The sequence below is a fragment of the Anomaloglossus baeobatrachus genome, chromosome 7 (assembly GCF_048569485.1).
Source record: "Anomaloglossus baeobatrachus isolate aAnoBae1 chromosome 7, aAnoBae1.hap1, whole genome shotgun sequence".
NCBI lineage: Eukaryota > Metazoa > Chordata > Amphibia > Anura > Aromobatidae > Anomaloglossus > Anomaloglossus baeobatrachus.
In genome coordinates this window covers 281,583,816-281,607,517 of record NC_134359.1, presented here as the reverse complement: position 1 = coordinate 281,607,517, position 23,702 = coordinate 281,583,816, and the positions used below count along the sequence as shown (strand labels likewise).

Here is a 23,702-nt window from a genome sequence, read left to right as displayed (position 1 = left end):
ATAAACAGTAATTTATTAAAATATCGCAATAACATAATTTCAATACCTTTTCCCACAAACATACATTTATAGGAAGCAAACATTCTTTTTTTTTTTTTTTTTTTTTACAGCTGTCAGCCACCGTGACATGATGGATGAACGATCTGTAGGAAGATCAATCTTGTTCAAGCCTTGATAGGTCCACCAGGATCTTCTCCGATTGTATCAAGCAAGATTATACACACAGAAATACATACAGTTAGGTCCAGAAATATTTGGACAGTGACACAATTTTCGCGAGTTGGGCTCTGCATGCCACCACATTGGATTTGAAATGAAACCTCTACAACAGAATTCAAGTGCAGATTGTAACGTTTAATTTGAAGGTTTGAACAAAAATATCTGATAGAAATTGTAGGAATTGTCACATTTCTTTACAAACACTCCACATTTTAGGAGGTCAAAAGTAATTGGACAAATAAACCAAACCCAAACAAAATATTTTTATTTTCAATATTTTGTTGCGAATCCTTTGGAGGCAATCACTGCCTTAAGTCTGGAACCCATGGACATCACCAAACGCTGGGTTTCCTCCTTCTTAATGCTTTGCCAGGCCTTTACAGCCGCAGCCTTCAGGTCTTGCTTGTTTGTGGGTCTTTCCGTCTTAAGTCTGGATTTGAGCAAGTGAAATGCATGCTCAATTGGGTTAAGATCTGGTGATTGACTTGGCCATTGCAGAATGTTCCACTTTTTTGCACTCATGAACTCCTGGGTAGCTTTGGCTGTATGCTTGCGGTCATTGTCCATCTGTACTATGAAGCGCCGTCCGATCAACTTTGCGGCATTTGGCTGAATCTGGGCTGAAAGTATATCCCTGTACACTTCAGAATTCATCCGGCTACTCTTGTCTGCTGTTATGTCATCAATAAACACAAGTGACCCAGTGCCATTGAAAGCCATGCATGCCCATGCCATCACGTTGCCTCCACCATGTTTTACAGAGGATGTGGTGTGCCTTGGATCATGTGCCGTTCCCTTTCTTCTCCAAACTTTTTTCTTCCCATCATTCTGGTACAGGTTGATCTTTGTCTCATCTGTCCATAGAATAATTTTCCAGAACTGAGCTGGCTTCATGAGGTGTTTTTCAGCAAATTTAACTCTGGCCTGTCTATTTTTGGAATTGATGAATGGTTTGCATCTAGATGTGAACCCTTTGTATTTACTTTCATGGAGTCTTCTCTTTACTGTTGACTTAGAGACAGATACACCTACTTCACTGAGAGTGTTCTGGACTTCAGTTGATGTTGTGAACGGGTTCTTCTTCACCAAAGAAAGTATGCGGCGATCATCCACCACTGTTGTCATCCGTGGACGCCCAGGCCTTTTTGAGTTCCCAAGCTCACCAGTCAATTCCTTTTTTCTCAGAATGTACCCGACTGTTGATTTTGCTACTCCAAGCATGTCTGCTATCTCTCTGATGGATTTTTTCTTTTTTTTCAGCCTCAGGATGTTCTGCTTCACCTCAATTGAGAGTTCCTTAGACCGCATGTTGTCTGGTCACAGCAACAGCTTCCAAATGCAAAACCACACACCTGTAATCAACCCCAGACCTTTTAACTACTTCATTGATTACAGGTTAACGAGGGAGACGCCTTCAGAGTTAATTGCAGCCCTTAAAGTCCCTTGTCCAATTACTTTTGGTCCCTTGAAAAAGAGGAGGCTATGCATTACAGAGCTATGATTCCTAAACCCTTTCTCCGATTTGGATGTGAAAACTCTCATATTGCAGCTGGGAGTGTGCACTTTCAGCCCATATTATATATATAATTGTATTTCTGAACATGTTTTTGTAAACAGCTAAAATAACAAAACTTGTGTCACTGTCCAAATATTTCTGGCCCTGACTGTATATTACATTAACATCCATATCAAATCATTCTAATACATATCCTCTGAATGAATATGAATTTACAATTGACTCCTATACACAGAACGTTACCAACACTAAAGGCCCCGTTACACGCTACGATTTATCTGGCGATATGTCGATGGGGGTATCGGTTTTCATGACGCATTTCCGTCGTCATTAGCGACGTCGTTGCGTGTGATACCTACGAGAGACTCTGAACGATCGTAAAACTAGCGAAAATCGTTGATCGTTGACACGTCGTTCATTTTTAAAATACTGTTCGTCGTTGTGAACGCAGCCGACATATTGCTACGTTTGACACCCGGCCAACGACGAACGACATCGTTAGTGCGTCCGTCATCAGTGACGCGGGCGTGACGTTACGAGCAATGCTCCACGCCTTCTCCGCTCTGATTGGAGTCACGCCAGGGTGTATGCTATGGACAATTATACGCCTCTGATGTTGCCGGAATCGTTTGGAGGAATGCTGTGTGACAGTGTCCACACAACCGCCTTGGTGAAACAATATATCGCAGAACGATATAGCGTCGTTTGTAAGATGGGTACATGTGACCGCTACAAAACGACCTATGAGCGATCTCGGCAAATCGTAGCAACGATCTGGGCGTGTCGCATCGCTAACGAGATCACTAGCAATATCGTTGCGTTTATAGCGGCCTTTATTCTACACCAAAAGTACCATAAACAATGGTGCAATGGAAAATACACATAAAAATGCACCCTGTATAATACACATTAAAGAAAATCAGTCAGCAGGTTTTTGCTTTGTAATCTGAGAGCAGCATAATGTAGGGGCAGAGAGCCTGATTCCAGGGATAATATAATATTTATTCGCTTATATAGCACCACTAATTTTTACAGATACATACTGTATATCAGCAACAATGCCAATATCTAAATTCACTATCAGTTTGTCTTTGCAGTGCGGGAGGAAACCAGAATACCCTGAGCATTAAATGTAAGTACCCTGGTTATGAATGGGTTAAAAAGAAGCGACATGAAATTGTATAAACAAATAAACAAACAGTAGGAAGAACAATGGCAGGTGGGGAGGAGTCACGTGACTGTAGAAACCCGCAAAACCCCTATAACGGACGGTAGAACGCTCAATTCAAAGCAGCGCAGACTTTGAACGCTAGATGGCGATAGAGCACTGCGTCGCAATGATTGGAGCGTTGTGAGCACGTGGTCTCTCTGCTCCGTTGTCAGGGTAACGGGAAAGCGAAGCGGCCTGGTTGTGGAGGTGAAGCCTAACGGGAGTGAACGGCGATAATCAAGGAGGAGGCCGGAGGGTAAGACCGAGGCTGCACCGAGTTCCGGGGGGAGGTTCAGGTGTGTGCAGGATATCGCTGTGAGTGCGCTCCGTCTGATGCGCATCACATCCACTGTGATACCCGCCACCATTATTATTATTATTGGGAGGGGAGTGAAGGGGTTAAACTATTATAAGTTATAATGTTCAGCAGCCATTATAAGGTGCTGATGAAATTTACATGGGACTGTCTGAGGGTCACAATTTCCAGTGGTGATGGGGCAGCTACAAGGGATTGATCCAAAATTGCTCATCGATCCATAGGACAGAGGCGGGGACCCCACTAATAATGGGGGCGACGCACACATCACAGGCAGCGGACCCCATTGTCGTGATCAGCGAGGGTCCCGGCTATTGAATATTTGTTATGGCGGAGCGGTCGCGGTGTGTGAATCCGGTCTCATGTGTACGGTGCCGTATATGGGGCGGGTGTCGCGTCGTGCTGTCGCTTTCGCACCCATTACGGTCCGGCCCGGCCATGAGTCTCCCGATCCGAACACCACTGTCCCATCTGTGCCCACCAAGTTCTTGAATTTGGGTCTGGAGATCCACAGGGGTCCAGATATGGTGCTCAGCACATGGACCGGTCTCACATTGATTTCCACAGCTGTACCCAGTCTCCTATTACCCTAAATTCACCCCCATCAGAGCTACTTGTTTGCCATGTGCACTGGGAAGATCCACGATTCTACCCACAGAATTTTAAGGGAATATGTTACCACGATTTACCCTTAACAGTTCCCACCATACTGTGCTGAAAACACCCACAGGAGTCCTTCACGCCTATGTGTCGTCATCAGAACTGAAAAACAGAATTTAAAGGGGTCTTCTCATCTCCAGGAGTTTAATAGTTCACCATCTCTCCCTACTGGCCAGCTGCTTGCCAGAGGTGCAATCTATTTCTGATGCCGCCCCACCACCGTGCGGAGCTGCCGCCCCACCACCGTGCGGAGCTGCCGCCCCACCACCGTGCGGAACTGCCGCCCCACCACCGTGCGGAGCTGCCGCCCCACCACCGTGCGGAGCTGCCGCCCCACCACCGTGCGGAGCTGCCGCCCCACCACCGTGCGGAGCTGCCGCCCCACCTACACCCCACCTACTGTCTCCTCCCCAAAATCCTTTAGGATGTAAGCCCGCAAGGGCAGGGCCCTCTTCCCCCTGTGCTAGTCTGTCTATTGTAACGTGTACATGTATTCTGTATGTAACCCCCTCATGTACAGCACCATGGAATCAATGGTGCTCTATAAATAAACAATAATAATAATAATAATAATAATAATGATTGACAGTATGGAACAGCGGCCTGATTGCTCTGCTGCCACCAACTGTTCCCTCTCTCACGCTGCAAACAGGTGATCTTATCTCTGCGGAATCAATAGAGAACAAGGGCACAAAAGCCGGTGAGATCCAGCCAGTTTCAGAACAGAGCTTACGCTAGTGATGAGTGGGCACTACCATGCTCGGTACTCGTAACTAGTGATGAGCGGGCACTACCATGCTCGGGTGCTCTGTACTCGTAACTAGTTATGAGCGAGCACTACCATACTCGGTACTCGTAAATAGTGATGAGCGGGCACTACCATGCTCGGGTGCTCAGTACTCGTAACTAGTGATGAGCGAGCACTACCATGCTCGGGTGCTCAGCACTCGTAACTAGTGATGAGCAGGCACTACCATGCTCGGGTGCTCGGTACTTGTAACTAGTGATGAGCGAGCACTACCATGCTCGGGTGCTCAGTACTCGTAACTAGTGATGAGTGAGTACTACCATGCTCGGGTGCTCAGTACTCGTAACTAGTGATGAGCGAGCACTACCATGCTCGGGTGCTCAGTACTCGTAACTAGTGATGAGTGAGCACTACCATGCTCAGGTGCTTGGTACTCGTAACTAATGATGAGCGGACACTACCATGCTCGGGTGCTCAGTACTCCTAGTGATGAGCGAGCACTACCATGCTCGGGTGCTCGGTACTCGTAACTAGTGATGAGCGGGCACTACCATGCTCGGGTGCTCGGTACTCGTAACTAGTGATGAGCAGGCACTACCATGCTCAGGTGCTCAGTACTTGTAACTAGTGATGAGCGGGCACTACCGTGCTCAGTACTCGTAACTAGTGATGAGCGGGCACTACCATGCTCGGGTGCTCGGTACTCGTAACTAGTGATGAGCAGGCACAGCCATGCTCGGGTGCTCAATACTCGTAAATAGAAGTTTGATGCTCGGATGGGCACGACTCAAGTACCAGAGTAAAGTCAATGGGGAACTCAAGCATTTTTGCAGAACCTGTTCTGTAAAAATGCACCAGTTCCCCATTGACTTCAATTATACTCAAGTCACACCCATCCGAGTATCCATCTGCTTGTTACGAGCACCCGAGCATGGTAGTGCCCGCTCATCACTAGTTACGAGTACTGAGCACCTGAGCATGGTAGTGCCCGCTCATCACTGAGCACCCGAGCATGGTAGTGCCTGCTCATCACTAGTTACGAGTACTGAGCACCTGAGCATGGTAGTGCCCGCTCATCACTGAGCACCCGAGCATGGTAGTGCCCGCTCATCACTAGTTACGAGTACTGAGCACCTGAGCATGGTAGTGCCCGCTCATCACTAGTTACGAGTACTGAGCACCTGAGCATGGTAGTGCCCGCTCATCACTAGTTACGAGTACTGAGCACCTGAGCATGGTAGTGCCCGCTCATCACTAGTTACGAGTACTGAGCACCTGAGCATGGTAGTGCCCGCTCATCACTGAGCACCCGAGCATGGTAGTGCCCGCTCATCACTAGTTACAAGTATCGAGCACCCGAGCATGGTAGTGCCCGCTCATCACTAGTTACAAGTACTGAGCACTCGAGCATGGTAGTGCCCACTCATCACTAGTTACAACCTATATAGCAAAGAGCTTGCAATCGCTGGTTCCGGCTACCACTGGTACACTGCAGAGAATGCCAGTTTCCTAGACACCAAGCTGTAAACAATATAATTAAAAAATCTCTCTTCTTCTGGAGCATTTTTAATAAGATGAAAAATTCAAAGTTTTATCAGGCATAGGTACAATATTGGAATTTTACCAATGAAAGAACTTGAGAATAGCCCTACATGATTATATGTCAGCAGCACCTAGTGGACCCCATTAACTAAAATGGGGTTCATCAGGTTTCTATAATGGGGTCCATATTTTTATTAAGAAGAAAAAATAGCGCAGCATGCTACACTGTCTGGGGTTTTTTCTTTGTTTTTACTGAATCTACAATGGATATGTAAATTAGTGCACAATGATCTGCTCGGTGTAATATCTAAATGTGTGGAATATTGGAAAAAAGACAGTGCTTCATAGGACGACACAGTTTGGATGGAGCTTACACATACACGGCTTCCCCATGGGTCCCCTGATGGGGTTTTGTACGGGTGGGACCTGCCCAATCAAAGCTGCCAATGACTATGCTACAGACAAGTAGAGGATAACATTTTTCAAATGTATTAACATGACTGTTACATTTTTGTCTCCCCCCCCCCAGGTCTCCGAGCAGTGGGTAATAATGGCCGTGTACTTTGACCATCGTATAGAAACTCCAAATGTCACGGCATCACCGTCTCTCATCTCCTGGCATCATCTTAACACTTTGCTGGCCGTGGGCTCAGTCAGCACAACTACTGGGGGTTGTGTCGACATCTACGGGGAACTGGTAGGTGCTGCACAATTAAGGCCGTTGAGACACATGGAATAGGGAGACATCATGTATAGATGGGTGCAAGACTAAGCCTGTAATTTGCAGTACAAAATGCATGATTCTGGTTTTAACCCCTTCACGACCTTGGACGGATCTATCCGTCCAGGATCGTGTCCCGTTAAGCCCCGCCCCCTGCCGCGGGCAGGCTGCTGCGGTCGGCACACATATCAGCTGTTTTTAACAGCTGACATGTGTGCCTGCTAGCCGCGGGTGGAATCACTTCCACCCGCGGCCATATACCCCTTAAATCTTGCTGCCAAAGTCTGGCAGCAAGATCTAAATGCACGCAGCCATGTTTTTTACTTAATGCACGTGACTTCCGGTGGGGGCGGCGGTATCACGTGACTATCGGTGGTTGCCATCGTAGCACAGGGTCATGTGATGACGCCTGCAGCTATGATGTTTCACTTTCATTTTCCCTCCGCCGAGAGCAGAGGGAAAAACAAAGTGACTGAATCTGCTGTTTACAGCTGTATAGCTGTGATCAGCAGATAGATAATAGCGATCGGATTGCTGATCGCTATAGCCCCCTAGAAGGACTATTAAAATAAAATAAAAACAAAAAACCTAAAAGTTCAAATCACCCCCCTTTCCCCCCATTGAAAATTAAAGGGTTAAAAAATAAATAAATATACACATATTTGGTATCGCCGCGTTCAGAAATGCCCGATCTATCAAAATATAAAATCAATTAATCTGATTGGTAAACGGCGTAGTGGCAAAAAAATTCCAAACGCCAAAATTACGTTTTTTGGTCGCTGCAAGTTTTACGCAAAATGCAATAACAGACGATCAAAACGTAGCATCTGCGCAAAAATGGTACCATTATAAACGTCAGCTCGAGACGCAAAAAATAAGCCATCACTGAGCCATAGATCCGAAAAAATAAGAACGCTACGTGTTTCGGAAAATGGCGCAAAACGTGCGACACTTTTATTGGACAAACGTGTGAATTTTTTTTAACCCCTTAGCTACAAGTAAACCTATACATGTTTGGTGTCTACAAACTCGCACCGACCTGAGGCATCACATAGATATATCAGTTTTATAATATAGATCATATAGTGAACACAGTGAATAAAACATCCCAAAAACTATTGTGCGATCACACTTTTTTTGCAGTTTTTCCACACTTGGAATTTTTTTGCTGTTTTCCAGTACAATATATGGTAAAACCTATGGTTTCATTTAAAAGTACAACTCGTCCCGCAAAAAATAAAGCCGTCATATGGCAAGATTGACGGAATAATAAAAAAGTTACGGCTCTCGGAAGAAAAGGAGCAAAAAACAAAAACGCAAAAACGGAAAGTGCCCGGGGGCTGAAGGGGTTAAAGGGTACTTTACACGCTGCGATATCTGTACCGATATCGCTAGCATGCGTACCCGCCCCCGTCGGTTGTGCGTCACAGGCAAATCGCTGCCCGTGGCGCACAACATCGCTAACATCCATCACACAGACTTACCTTCTCTGCGACGTCGCTCTGGCCGGCGATTCGCCTCCTTTCTAAGGGGGCTGTTCGTGCGGCGTCACAGCAACGTCACACGGCAGCCGTCCAATAGCCGCAGGTAAGGAGATGTTCGTCGTTCCTGTGGTGTCACACATAGCGATGTGTGGTGCCACAGGAACAACGAACAACATCGTACCTGCAGCAGCAACGATGTTATGGAAAAGAGCGACGTGTCAACGAGCAACGATTTTTCATGTTTTTGCGCTCATTAATCATCGCTCCTTGGTGTCACACGCTGTGATGTCGCTAACGGCGCCAGATGTGTGTCACTGACGACGTGACCCCGACGATATATCGTTAGCGATGTTGCAGCGTGTAAATGACCCTTAACTCCATATGATTTCAAGAAAACGAAAAAGAGCTTATCTGCCTTTACATTGGCTGATTATCAGGAATGAGCCTTCCTAGGTCTGAAGAGCAACACAAAGGTTGGTTTATCAGGTGAAATGATTTTTAGGAGTGCTTAAAGGGAACCTGTCAGGTCCCCTGTGGCCTCCAACCCAGCAGCATTGTAACTTTTGTGCCCAAATTCACTCCCTAACCCGCCCTGTATAATGTTATTCACGAATATGAATGTTTAAAAAACGACCGATAAACCTCGCTGTCCCTATGCTAATTTGGGCCTGGACTAGTCACAGGGGAGTTAGTTACCCAGACTAGTCCGCCCTTTTTCCATGTAATCACGTGATAACATGATTTCTACAAGCTGGTGTCACCGCCAGCTCCTGGAATTCTCGCACACGGCTCATTTTGGCCACGTCACTGCCCCCAGAAGTGGGGTGGAGGCATCCCAGCTTCATTAGGCACACTGCGCACGACCAGGAGTGCAGAAGACGTGTAAGTAAGCCTTTTTTTGAACCTCCGGTCATGCGCATGGCGCCTAATAAAGTCGGAAAGTGTCCACCCTGCTTCTGAGGTGCACTGACGCAGTCGAAATGAGCGGCGCGCATGCACGACATTTCCAGGAGCTGGCGGTGATACCAGCTTGTTGAAATCATGTTATCACACTTACAGGGGCATGATAACATGGAAAGAGGGCCGACTAGTCTGGGGAAACAACGCTTCCTAATTAGCATACGGAAATTGTGGTTTGTAAGTCGTTTTTTTTTAAACACTCATATTAGTGAATAGCGTTATACAGGGCTGGTCAGGGAGGGAACGTGCACATACAGCCATGAATGCTGCTGGGTTGAAGGGCACAAGGGGCCTGACAGGTTCCCTTTAAATGTGATCTTTCTTTGCAGCATATCCCCCAGTGTAAACAGGATATGTTTTGCCAAGAACAGAGATATTGTATGCACAGAGAACCATCATGCTAACCAATTTTTTGTAAACATGGTGGTGCCTTTAGCCTGTCCAAACAGGCAGTTAAAGTACCGGCCAATCAATGGTTGTTTAAGGCCAGTTTCACACATCCTTCTTTTCTTTGTCGCTCCATTGGGAGACCCAGACAATTGGGTGTATAGCTTCTGCCTCCGGAGGCCACACAAAGTATTACACTTTAAAAAGTGTAACCCCTCCCCTCTGCCTATACACCCTCCCGTGGATCACGGGCTCCTCAGTTTTATGCTTTGTGTGGAAGGAGGCACACATCCACTCATGCATTCTCAGATTAGTTATATCGGTTGGAAGAAAAGTGGGCCCCCACGGGGCCCCCGGCATGTTCCCTTCTCACCCCACTACGTCGGCGGTGCTGTTAAGGTTGAGGTACCCATTGCGGGTACAAAGGCCGGAGCCTCATGCCGTCTCCTTCACCATCCCTTAGCGGCTCTGGGAGAAGTGGGATCCTGAGCGGTCATCCATTCACTGGGACCGTGCTCCCTCCGCAGCCCCTGTGGGAATCTGTCGGACAGGAGTTTATTTATCCTCAGGGACCGGGCCCTGCATCACTAAGGTACTCTGTATCCCCATGGGGGATGTGCATGGAGCGCCTTCATCCCGGACGCTGCAGCAGCTGCTTATTTGTGACGGCCGGCGGACTTCCGCGCCGACCGCGCCTGTTTGTCGGCCGCGGTCTTAAATTTAGTCCCCGGCTTCAATTGCGGCCTAGTAGCAAAACTCCCGCCCCCGGGCCTGTCTATCAGGGGTAAGGGCGGGATGGCCGGCCTGACGTCGGCTGTGAGGGCCGGAGCATGCTGTATGTTTCCTCCCCCCTCACTGATCACTGTGGGGACTCCAGATTCCCGCACTTTTCTAACGCCGCCCACGGCTCCACTCCTCCCCTGAGAGCTCCGGCAGCCATTTCTTTGGCATTCTGCCTGTGGAGGATTTCCTGGAAAGAGCTCTGCAACGCTGGGAGACCTAAGGCAGGGAATCTGGAGGACACACACTCCGCTTTTTAGCGGTCGGTAAGCCACACCGGTTACTCGGTGCTGGTCCCCTTAGGGTGCCGGAATAGATATATATATATATATATATATATATATATATATATATATATATATATATATATATATATATATATATATATATATATATATATATATATATATATATATATATATATATATATATATATATATATATATATATATATATATATATTTCTGTTCGGTCGGGCTATATACCCTTCCCATATACCCTCAGTGATCACTCTCCTAGGAGACAACAGCATGTCGTCCACAAGGAGCAAGGGTGCCAAGGCACAGGGTTATTTTGCCACCATCAACCAGGTGTTAGATATCTCTCCCCCGCCGCCACCTGTAGAGGAGTCGACTTCTCAGCAGGAGAAACACCAGTTTCGGTTCCCTAAACGTACACAGAGTGCGTTTTTCGATCACTCTAACTTCAGAGATGCTGTCCAGAAGCCCAGAGCGGTTCCGGACAAGCGCTTTACTAAGCGCCTTACTGACACACGTTACCCCTTCCCCTCTGACGTAGTTAAGGGTTGGGCTCAATGTCCCAAGGTGGATCCCCCAGTCTCTAGATTGGCGGCTAGATCTGTGGTATCGGTTGCAGATGGATCATCGCTAAAGGATGCCACTGACAGGCAGATAGAGCTCCTGGTGAAATCCATCTATGAAGCCACGGGCGTGTCTTTTGCCCCGGCCTTTGCAGCCGTGTGGGCACTCCAAGCTATCTCAGCTTGTCTGGCTGAGATTAATGCGGTCACACGTAATTCTGGTCCGCAGGTTGCGTCTTTGACTTCTCAGGCGTCAGCTTTTTCTTCCTACGCCATGAACGCAGTTTTAGACTCTGCTAGCCGTACAGCGGTGGCATCCGCTAACTCTGTGGCAGTCCGCAGGGCCATGTGGCTGCGCGAATGGAAGGCAGACTCGGCTTCCAAGAGGCTCTTAACCAGTTTGCCGTTTGCTGGCGACCGCTTGTTTGGTGAACGATTGGATGAGATTATTAAGGAATCCAAGGGAAAGGACTCCTCCTTACCCCAGTCCAAACCAAAGAGACCTCAGCAACGGAAAATACAATCGAGGTTTCGGTCCTTTCGTCCCTCCGCCAAGCCCCAATCCTCTTCGTCCAGCAGGCCGGAGAAAGGCCAGAGGAACTCCTATGCGTGGCGGTCCAAGTCACGCCCCCAAAAGGCCGCAGGAGGCACTGCTTCCAAGGCGGCCTCCTCATGACTCTCGGCATCCCCGAACCGCATCCTCGGTCGGTGGCAGGCTCTCCCGCTTTTGCGACGCCTGGTGGCCACATGTTCAAGACCGATGGGTGAGAGACATTCTGTCTCACGGTTACAGGATAGAGTTCAGCTCTCGTCCCCCGACTCGTTTCTTCAGAACATCTCCGCCCCCCGAGCGAGCCGATGCACTTTTTCAGGCGGTGAACGCTCTGAAGACAGAAGGAGTTGTGATCCCTGTTCCCCCCCAGGAACATGGTCGCGGTTTTTACTCCAACTTGTTTGTGGTGCCAAAGAAGGACGGCTCGTTCCGTCCCGTTCTGGACCTCAAACTGCTCAACAGACATGTGAGCACCAGACGGTTTCGGATGGAATCTCTCCGCTCTGTCATCGCTTCGATGTCACAAGGAGACTTCCTAGCATCGATCGACATCAAGGATGCTTATCTCCATGTGCCGATCGCACCCGAACATCAACGCTTTTTGCGTTTCGCCATCGGGGACGAACACCTTCAGTTCGTGGCATTGCCTTTCGGCCTGGCGACAGCCCCACGGGTGTTCACCAAGGTCATGGCATCTGTTGTGGCGGTCCTACACTCTCAGGGCCACTCGGTGATTCCCTACTTAGACGATCTCCTAGTCAGGGCACCTTCTCGGGTGGCGTGTCAAAACAGCCTTTCCGTCGCTCTGGCGACTCTCCAGCAGTTCGGGTGGATCATCAACTTCCCAAAATCCAAGTTGACACCGACCCAATCACTGACGTACCTTGGGATGGAGTTTCATACACAGTCAGCAGTAGTCATGCTACCGCTGGACAAGCAGCTTTCGCTGCAGGCAGGGGTGCAATCTCTTCTTCGGGGTCAGTCACACCCCTTGAGGCGCCTCATGCACTTCCTGGGGAAGATGGTGGCAGCGATGGAGGCAGTGCCCTTCGCGCAATTCCATCTGCGGCCACTCCAGTGGGACATTCTCCGCAAATGGGACAGGAGGTCGACTTCACTCGACAGGAACGTATCTCTTTCCCTTGCAACCAAGACGTCACTTCAGTGGTGGCTCCTTCCCAACTCTCTATCGCAGGGAAAATCCTTCCTACCCCCCACCTGGGCTGTGGTCACGACGGACGCGAGCCTGTCAGGGTGGGGAGCGGTTTTTCTCCACCACAGGGCTCAGGGAACCTGGACTCCGATAGAGTCATCCCTTCAGATCAATATTCTGGAGATAAGGGCAGTGTATCTAGCCCTATTGGCCTTTCATCGGTGGCTGGAGGGCAGGCAGATCCGGATCCAGTCGGACAACGCCACTGCCGTCGCATACATCAACCACCAAGGTGGCACTCGCAGTCGTCAAGCCTTCCAGGAAGTCCGACGAATTATGCAGTGGGTGGAAGCCACAGCTTCCACCATCTCCGCAGTTCACATCCCGGGCGTAGAAAACTGGGAAGCAGATTTTCTCAGCCGACAGGGCATGGACGCGGGGGAATGGTCTCTTCACCCAGACGTGTTTCGAGAGATCTGTCGCCGCTGGGGAACGCCGGACGTCGATCTCCTGGCGTCACGGCACAACAACAAAGTCCCGGCATTCATGGCCCGGTCTCAAGATCACAGAGCTCTGGCGGCAGACGCCTTAGTTCAGGATTGGTCGCAGTTTCGACTGCCCTATGTATTTCCTCCTCTGACGATGCTGCCCAGAGTGCTGCGCAAAATCAGGTCCGACTGTCGTCGCGCCATTCTCGTCGCCCCAGATTGGCCGAGGCGGTCGTGGTACCCGGATCTGTGGCATCTCATGGTGGGTCAACCGTGGGCGCTCCCAGACCGCCCAGACTTGCTGTCTCAAGGGCCGTTTTTCCATCTGAATTCTGCGGCCCTCAACCTGACTGTGTGGCCATTGAGTCCTGGCTCCTAGCGTCCTCAGGGTTATCTCAAGATGTCATTGCCACTATGAGACAGGCCAGGAAACCAACGTCCGCCAAGATCTATCACAGGTCTTGGAGGATCTTCTTATCCTGGTGCTCTGATAAGGGTTTTACTCCCTGGCCCTTTGCCTTACCCACTTTTCTTTCATTCCTTCAATCCGGAATGGACAAGGGTTTGTCTCTCGGCTCTCTCAAGGGACAAGTATCGGCGCTATCTGTATTTTTTCAAAGGCGCCTAGCCAGGCTTCCGCAGGTCCGCACGTTCCTGCAGGGAGTTTGCAACATAGTCCCACCTTACAAGCGTCCGTTGGAACCCTGGGATCTTAACAGGGTGCTAACGGCTCTTCAGAAACCACCTTTCGAGCCGCTGCGGGATGTCTCTTTATCACGTCTTTCGCAGAAGGTGGCATTTCTAGTGGCAGTTACATCACTCCGGAGAGTGTCTGAGCTTGCAGCGCTGTCATGCAAAGCCCCCTTCCTGGTTTTTCACCAGGATAAGGTGGTGCTGCGTCCGGTCCCGGAATTTCTCCCTAAGGTGGTATCCCCTTTTCATCTCAATCAGGATATCTCCTTACCTTCATTTTGCCCTCATCCAATTCACCAATGTGAAAAGGATTTGCACTCGTTATATCTGGTGAGAGCACTCCGGCTCTACGTGTCTCGCACGGCGCCCCTGCGCCGTTCAGATGCGCTCTTTGTCCTTGTCGCTGGCCAGCGTAAGGGTTCGCAGGCTTCCAAGTCAACCTTGGCTCGGTGGATCAAGGAACCGACTCTTGAAGCCTACCGTTCTTCCGGGCTTCCGCTTCCTTTGGGGCTGAAAGCCCATTCTACCAGAGCCGTGGGTGCGTCCTGGGCATTGCGGCACCGGGCTACGGCTCAGCAGGTGTGTCAGGCAGCTACCTGGTCTAGTCTGCACACTTTCACGAAACACTATCAGGTGCATACCTATGCTTCGGCAGACGCCAGTCTAGGTAGGCGAGTCCTTCAGGCGGCGGTTGCCCACCTGTAAGAGGGAGTCGTTTTCGGCTCTTTTTATCGAGGTATTCTTTTACCCACCCAGGGACTGCTCTTGGACATCCCAATTGTCTGGGTCTCCCAATGGAGCGACAAAGAAGAAGGGAATTTTGTTTACTTACCGTAAATTCCTTTTCTTCTAGCTCCTATTGGGAGACCCAGCACCCGCCCCTGTGCCCTTCGGGCTGTTGTTCTTTTGTGTACACATGTTGTTCATGTTGAATTGTTCTTTTGGTTCATGGTTTCAGTTCTCCGAACATCCTTCGGATTGAATTTACCCTAGACCAATTTATAAGTTTCCTCCTTCCTGCTTTTGCACCAAAACTGAGGAGCCCGTGATGCACGGGAGGGTGTATAGGCAGAGGGGAGGGTTTACACTTTTTAAAGTGTAATACTTTGTGTGGCCTCCGGAGGCAGAAGCTATACACCCAATTGTCTGGGTCTCCCAATAGGAGCTAGAAGAAAAGGAATTTACGGTAAGTAAACAAAATTCCCTTCTTTGCAGGTTTCGCGGATCCGGCGCGCTCCCGTACAGTGAATACAGTACAATGACAGCGCAACACGTGCCAGTCACGTGCTGTCATGTGACCGGCGCATGTGACCCGGAAGTTACAGCGCTTTCATTGTACTGTATTCACTGTACGGGAGCGCGCCGGATCCGCCAAACCGGCAACAAGAAGGATGTGTGAAACTGGCCTAATAGCTGCAATTGGCCAATGTACACTTAGTTTTAGAAGGTTATTCCTCAACAATCAAGTAATCACAAAGTGTCCCCCTGCTAGGACCCCCAGCAATCAGCTGTAATCTGTAAGGTAACTTTCAGTAATCAGTTCCACTACAGGTGAAATGGAGCCATATATAGTCCTCATTTAACCCCTTCAGCCCCAGGGCACTTTCCGTCTTTGCGTTTTTGTTTTTTGCTCCCCTTCTTCCGAGAGCCGTAACTTTTTTATTTTTTAGTCAATCTTGCCATATGAGGGCTTGTTTTTTGCGGGACAAGTTGTACTTTTAAATGAAACCATACGTTTTACCATATGGTGTACTGGAAAACAGCAAAAAAATTCCAAGTGTGGAAAAACTGGAAAAAAAGTGTGATAGCACAATCGTTTTTGGGATGTTTTATTCACGGGGTTCACTATACGGTAAAACTGACGTGTCGGTATGATGCCTGAGGTCGGTGCGAGTTTGTAGACACCAAACATGTATAGGTTTAGTTGTATCTAAGGGGTTAAAAAAATTCACAAGCTTGTCCAGTAAAAGTGGCGTACGATTTGCGCCATTTTCCGAAACCCGTAGCGTTCTCATTTTTTGGGATCTATGGCTCAGTGGCAGCTTATTTTTTGCGTCTCTAGCTGACGTTTCTACTGGTACCATTTTTGCGCAGATGCTACGTTTTGATCGCCTGTTATTGCATTTTGCGTAAAATTTGCGGCGACCAAAAAAACGTAATTTTGGCGTTCGGAATTTTTTTGCCACTACGCCGTTTACTGATCAGATTAATTGATTTTATATTTTGATAGATCGGGCATTTCTGAACGCGGCGATACCAAATGTGTGTATATTTTATTTTTTTAACCCTTTAATTTTCAATGGGGTGAAAGGGGGGTGATTTGAACTTTTAGGTTTTTTTTTTTTTTTTTTTTTTGTTTTTTTTTTCTTGTCTCCCTAGGGGGCTATAGTGCAGAGCAATCCGATCGCTCTGCACTATCTGCTGATCACAGCTATACAGCTGTAAACCGCAGATACAGTCACTTGCTGCTTCCCTGGCCTCCAGGCCGAGTGAAAACGAAAGTGAAACATCATAGCTGCAGGCGTCATCACATGAACCTGTGCTACCATGGCAACCATTGAAAGTCATGTGATCACTCACATTACTTCCGGTGGGGGTGGCGGTAAGTGAAAATCTTCACCGCGCGTATATACATCTCGCTGCCAGACTTTGGCAGCGAGATGTAAGGGGTTAATGTTACGGATGGAATGCGATTCCACTCGTAACATGCAGGCACACATGTCAGCTGTTGAAAACATCTGACATGTGTGCCGATCGCCGTACCCTGCCCGCGGCAGGGGGCGGGGCTTAACGGCACACGATCCATGACGGATAGATCCGTCCATGGTCGTGAAGGGGATAAAGGCCCCTTTACACACTGAGACTTTCTAGCGATCCCACCAGTGATCCCGACCTGGCTGGGATCGCTGGAAAGTCTCTTAACAGTCGCTGGTGAGCTGCCAAACAGGCAGACCTGTTCAACGACGCAGCAGCGATACGGACCTGCAGAACGACCTCGCTGGTCGTTGGGGACGTGTCACAGCAGCTATTTGAAAGTGAACGCTGGTTCTAAGTCGCTAACGATGTCGTTGTAATGGTGTCAAACACAGCGATGCATCCTGCGCAGCGGGAAACAAAGGACCAAAAAATGTTCCTGAAAGATTTGTAGCGATCAGCGACCTCCCAGCGGGGGCCAGGTCACCGATGCGTGTCACACACTGCAATGTTGCTGGGGAGGTCGCTATTACGTCACAAAACCGGTGACGTTACAGCGATATCACTAGCGATGTTGCAGTGTGTAGCTCATAAAGTTATCTGTAATGCAGGACAGGACAGGTCCTCCACAGGTATTCACTTTTTATAACCATTGTCCTGTCTGTCCTTTTAGGGTGCGGTTCCACTTGCGTATGACTCATTCGAGTCTCGCATCGGTATCACCCAGCGCGGCTGCACTCTCTCCTGACAGGAGCGGATTGGCTGCATGTATTTCTATGCAGCTGAGACGCTCTTGTCCAGAGAGCGTCAGGCCGTGCCGAGTGATACCGATGCGAGAGACGAATGATTCATACGCAAATGGAAATCCGGCCTTAGTATGAGGATCCTAAACAGATGACTCCTCTTTATTTACTTAAAAACTCAATAATAGCAAGTATGAAAATGTGATTTTTGTAAAATGGAGACCCTTTTTAACTGCTTCCCCACATAGGGTGTACCCGTATATCCAATGTCTGGTCTTCGTATATCATGCGGGCTCAGGAGCTGAGGCTGGATCGTAACTGACAGACATTATATGTAAGGCTAAGTTCACATTTCCGTTGTTTTGTATCAGTCACATGCGTCGCTTGACGCATGTTACTGATGTGCTGTTCAACGCTGTACAATGGATGACAAAGAACAGAATTCTTTGTCGGATTCCGTTGTGTGCGGGGGGCGGAATTCGGGGGGGGGGGGGGGGGCGAGCGGGGCCGTGGCACTGAGGACGTCAGTGCCGCAGGGACTGCAGGACAGGTGTGTGTGTGTGTGTGTGTGCGTGTGTGTGTACACATGCTGAATGCGGGAGGGGGCGGAGCCGAGCGGGGGGCGGGGCCAGGCGCTGAGGATGTCAGTGGCAGTGCTGCGGTCTGCATGGCTGGGGACAGGTGAGTGTATGTGTGAGTGAGTGAGTGTGTGTGTGTGTGTGTGTGTGTGCGCATGTATGTATGTATGTATGTATGTGTGTGCACATGCGGAGTGCGGGAGCGGGCGGAGCCGAGCGGGGGGCGGGGCCAGACGAGGGTGTCAGTGGCAGTGCTTGTCTGCATGGCTGGGGACAGGTGTGTGTGTGTACACACATGTGCGGGAGGGGGCGGGGCCGAGCGGGGAAGTGTCGGCCTCCCTGCACACGTAACCAGACTAAATATCGGGTAGTAAAGCACCCGATGTTTACCTTGGTTACCCGATATTTACCTTGGTTACGGGCCTACACCGCTTAGCGCTGGCTCCTTGCACCGTAACCAGGGTAAATATCGGGTAACCAACCAAAGCTGGTTACGTGTGCAGGGAGCCAGAGAGCATGCGCAACGAAATCCGACGGATCTCGCTGCTCAAAAAACGTTACATGCTGCGTTCCTCCTGCCCGACGGTCAGTCGTTCCACGACTGATCAGTCGGGCGGAGGGTGCAACACAGCATCATCAGTCACAATCCGCTGCTCATACAAGTCTATGGGAGCAACGGAATCCGCTAAACGGATTCCGTTGTTTACAAGAGCAGCGGATTGTGACTGATACATTTTAGCGGAAATGTGAACTTAGCCTTAGGCTAAGTTCACACTACCGTTGTTTTCAATACGTCAGGTCCGTCAGCAACGGATCAGTTGTTTTTTAGATGTCAACTGATGCAACTGATGTGTTTTTCACAGGATTCCTTTCACAGGAATCCTGTGAAAAAACGGATCAGTTGCGTCCGTTACATCCGCTGTGCGTCCGGTTTTTGACGGATCAGTCATGATCCGTTTGTGTTTGGGACAGCCCAGTGGGCGTGCCAAACATGCTGGGCATGCTCAGTAGAGCATGATGGAATCCAGCGCTGGATTCCGTCGTAAGACGGATTACGACGGAATCCAGCACCATAGACATGCATTGCAAGTGTGACGGATGGCGACTGATTCCTGCGCGGTGCGTTGTTTTCGACGGCCCGAAAAACGTTACATTCTGCGTTGCTCCCCGCCCGGCGGTCAGTCAAAAAACGACGGACCGCGACGCAGCGGACGCAACGCAGGGTCATCAGTCGCAATCCGCCACTAATGCAAGTCTATGGGACACAACGGAATCCGCTAAACGGATTCCGTTTACCATAGCAGCGGATTTCGACTGATACATTTTAGCGGAAATGTGAACTTAGCCTAACAAAACCAGAATCTGCCGATAACAGCAGCGAGCAGTAATTGCCGTAAAGAGAAAAAAAATCGAAATACTAGACTTGCAGGGTTTTTCAGCTGCCTCAACTGTGCTAAGAAACAATTGAAACATTGTATCAATAAAAATAAAGTATCATCTAACCATAACAAAAACAAGGACTCAAAAATTGAAATGTTACAGGTCTCGAAATCATGGCAACACAAATGACACCTTTTTTTTATACAAATTCCCAAATTTTTCTCCGTTTACATAAAAAAAAAATCTCAGTTTGGTATCGCGGTGACCGTATTGACCGGGAAAATCATATAGCCAGGTAATTTTTACAGCACAATGAACACTACAAAACAAAGTCCAAAAAACAAATACGGCTTTGCATATATTTTTCACAATTTCAACACACCTAGTATTTTTTTTTTCCAAAATATTGATTGGGGAAATGAATGATGTCATTCAAAGCTACAACCCTTCCCCCTCCAAAATCAATCTCCATTTGGCTGCATAAGTGGGAAAATAAAAACGTTGCAGCTTTTGGAAGAAGGGGAGATAAAAACGAAAGCGCAAAGATGGAAAATTGCCTAGTCAAAAAGGGGTTACAAATTTATCACCTTTCGGCTATGTGCGCACTTACCGGATTTTGCCGCGGATTTTCTGCATGTTTCGCTGCAGTAAATGTTCATAACATCTCTGCAGTGAATCACCAGCAAAACCTATGGGAAAAAAAAATCCTGTGCGCACTAGGCGGAATTTGACAGCTGCATGTTTTGCTGCAGGATTCCCGCAGCAAAAACAATTGCATGTCACTTCTTTTCCGCACGTCGCTGTGGGATTTCACTCCATTGACTGTCATGTAATCGTGAAATCCCGCAGGGAATAACGCAGGCAGCAAATTATGTGCGGTTCACTGCGTTTTCCTGCGTTATTCCCTGCGATATTTCGCGGTTTACCTCCGGTAATGTAAATCGCTTGCCTGCGGTTTTGCAGGGAAGTGATGTCATTACAGGAAGAGGAAGCGGAGGAGAGAGTAAACACACACACATATACATACATACAACACAGACATAGAACACAGACACAGACACATAGAATACACATAGAAAGCAAACGGAAATATAGAAAAAAAAAACATGTGGGCTCCGCTGTATATTTACCGTCCAGCCGAGGTAAGCACACAGCGGCGGCCCGGTAGTCTCAGGCTGGGGAGGGAGAGGGGCAGGGTTAATGTCCCCCTCCTCCCTCCCACCTCCCGCAGCCGAGAATATCAGCCGCAGCTGCCCCGGGACTGTCGCATGCATTATGCGGCAGTACCAGAGTGTCCCCGCCTCTTCCTGCTGCCGTGTAGCAGTGGCAGTCAGGGTAATACAAGGAGTTAATGGTGGCGGATCACCGCCATTAACTCCAGGATTGATCATGGCAGCGTCTATGAGACAGCTGACATGATCAACCAGTAAGTAAAGTGAAAAAAACACACCGAAAAATCCTTTATTTTAAATAAAACACAAACAAGCCTCGTTCACCCTTTTATTAACCCCTCCCGAAACAAAACTCCGACGTAATCCACAGCTCTGGCGTAATACACAGGTCCTGCGCTGCTTACATCCAGCCGCGACTGACACACAGCGCTGAATGAATGCAGCCTCGCAGCGAGACAGCAGAGGTAATTACCGGTCATTTCCCGCAGCCGGTAATGTGAACTCACTGCTGACCGTGGGAAATGCAGCGATCTGTCCTCTATCTATCTATCTATCTATCTATTCTTCTGTCTATTTATCTATCTACTATCTAAGAAGAAAATGATTTTTTTCTTCAATGTGCTTTATTGCATTGAATGCAATAAAGCACATGTACCAACCCACACGCGGCAAAACCGCGGCAATACCGTTGTAAAACCGCAGCAAACCGCATGCGAGAGCAACAGTGCACAAGACGTATCAGCACCCTATTCATACTGTGTTATGGCTGACAGACAACCCTGTGGTGTCTGGCTGCAGAAGGTCACTGCATTTGGCTACACAAACTGCTCATTGATATTCTATGATTTTCTCTGTGATGTGAATGGAGTTTTGTGTGTCTTCTTTTACTCTTTCCCTTTTAGGACCCTGCAGAGATCTATTCCTTTCAGCTGCTTATCATTATCCCTCACCCTCTGTGTCTTTATTTACCTGCATTTCCCCTTGGTATGCTGATGGTGATAGAGTTAAATTTCTATATGGTCCTGATTGTAAGCAGTCAGCTTGTAATCATCTGGAGAAACATTGTATATTGCTGTTCCTCTCCCTAAGTAATCTTGGAGATAAGTTGTATGTTTTCCCTGTGTGTTCTTTAGGATGTAGTGGGATGGACTAGCGCTCATCCTGTCCGGGCACTACCTAGGGCTCAGTTTAGGGTCAGCCAAGGCCAGGTATCCTGCTCTGCATATAGGTGCGGAACCTATCTACGGATGCCAGGGACCAGCGGAAGGTTTTATCAGGGGTCACCATCTCTCCCTCCAAAAGACACAGGGTTTCCCTCCCCTGCTTTTCACCATTCGCTCGGTATTTCCCAATACGTAGTGTGACATACGGAGGACACAAGACCCCTTGATTTGTGATCATTGGGACCCCCAGATTTGTGGATAGGTGCCACAAATTAATTATGGGGCAGCCCTTTAAGATAATATATTAGAAATAAAAGACCTAAATTTGTTTAGTCTCCCTGGTGTCATGCCGCTTATTACTTCTGATTATTGTATGGCCATCATTTCCGTATTCTCTGTATTTATAGTAGTCCCTTTTTGCTACTTTTTTCATTTTCATGTCGTTTTTATTTTACTTATGTTGTTACAGGGAGACCACTTGAGCGGTTCACACGTTGAGAGGTCCTACCAGCCCACCCTCCTGAGCTGGCACCCCACAAAACGGCTGCTTGCTGTGGGCTGGGCCCTGGGCGAAGTCTTTATTTTAAGCGAGCCGGACAAGGAGCATCATGCGGTGCCGTGCACACACAGCGCAGAGATCACGCTGCTGGAGTGGAGCAGTAACAGCGGCCGCCTCATCTCAGGAGACCTCGTGAGTATGGCAGGGCTCGGGGACTGAAACTCATCAGCAGATTGCCTTTCATGGATCAATAAAGAATGATGGATCAGGGGCCATTAATTAAATGGAGACCGCATCTCGGCTTCCATGCTGGGAATAAAATTTACATAACGTTCTGCTACCTGTAACCATTAATGTGGGATCTCGGATATAGCTAATAATGTTTATTCACTGCAAAATAAAAAGTACAGAATTATCCGTTATACCTTCACTTGTCCAGAGCTGTGATTGCAGTTATTGAATAACGGCCATCATTGCATCCTGGTGAAATGTCTCACGGTTGCACAGATATCACAGCAGTGTCTTATACCAAGCTGCACTCCTGATTGTCAGTAAATATTGAAGATTCCTGTTGACTTCCTGCAAGACCTTGATTAGTGATGAGCGGGCACTACCATGCTCGGGTGTTCGGTACTGGTAACTAGTGATGATCGATCACTACCATGCTCGGGTGCTCTGTACTCGTAACTAGTGATGATCGATGACTACCATGCTCGGGTGCTCAGTACTCGTAACTAGTGATGAGCGGGCACTACCATGCTCGGGTGCTCAGTACTCGTAACTAGTGATGAGCGGGCACTACCACGCTCAGGTGCTCAGAACTCGTAACTAGTGATTATTATTATTATTATTATTATTTATTATAGCGCCATTTATTCCATGGCGCTTTACAAGTGAAAGAGGGTATACGTACAACAATCATTAACAGTACAAGACAGACTGGTATATGAGGAGAGAGGACCCTGCCCGCGAGGGCTCACAGTCTACGGGGAATGGGTGATGGTACAATAGGTGAGGACAGAGCTGGTTGCGCAGTGGTCTACTGGGCTGAGGGCTATTGTAGGTTGTAGGCTTGTTGGAAGAGGTGGGTCTTGAGGTTCCTCTTGAAGCTTTCCACGGTAGTGGAGAGTCTGATGTGCTGAGGTAGAGCGTTCCAGAGTATGGGGGATGCACGGGAGAAATCTTGTACACGATTGTGGGAAGAGGAAATAAGAGAGGAGCAG

The 23,702-nt window shown here is 48.5% G+C and overlaps 1 protein-coding gene across 1 annotated transcript in view; it reads left to right on the top strand.

Moving 5' to 3' along the window:
* The first annotated feature begins 3,115 nt into the window (after positions 1-3,115).
* IFT140 (intraflagellar transport 140) overlaps positions 3,116-23,702 on the top strand; it is a 239,048-nt gene continuing 218,461 nt past the window's right edge. The window contains exons 1-3 of the mRNA XM_075318259.1: positions 3,116-3,201; positions 6,741-6,908; positions 22,450-22,671. Of these exons, the coding sequence (XP_075174374.1) occupies positions 6,762-6,908; positions 22,450-22,671 (369 nt within the window). The 5' untranslated portion in view covers positions 3,116-3,201; positions 6,741-6,761. The remainder of the gene's footprint in view (positions 3,202-6,740; positions 6,909-22,449; positions 22,672-23,702) is intronic.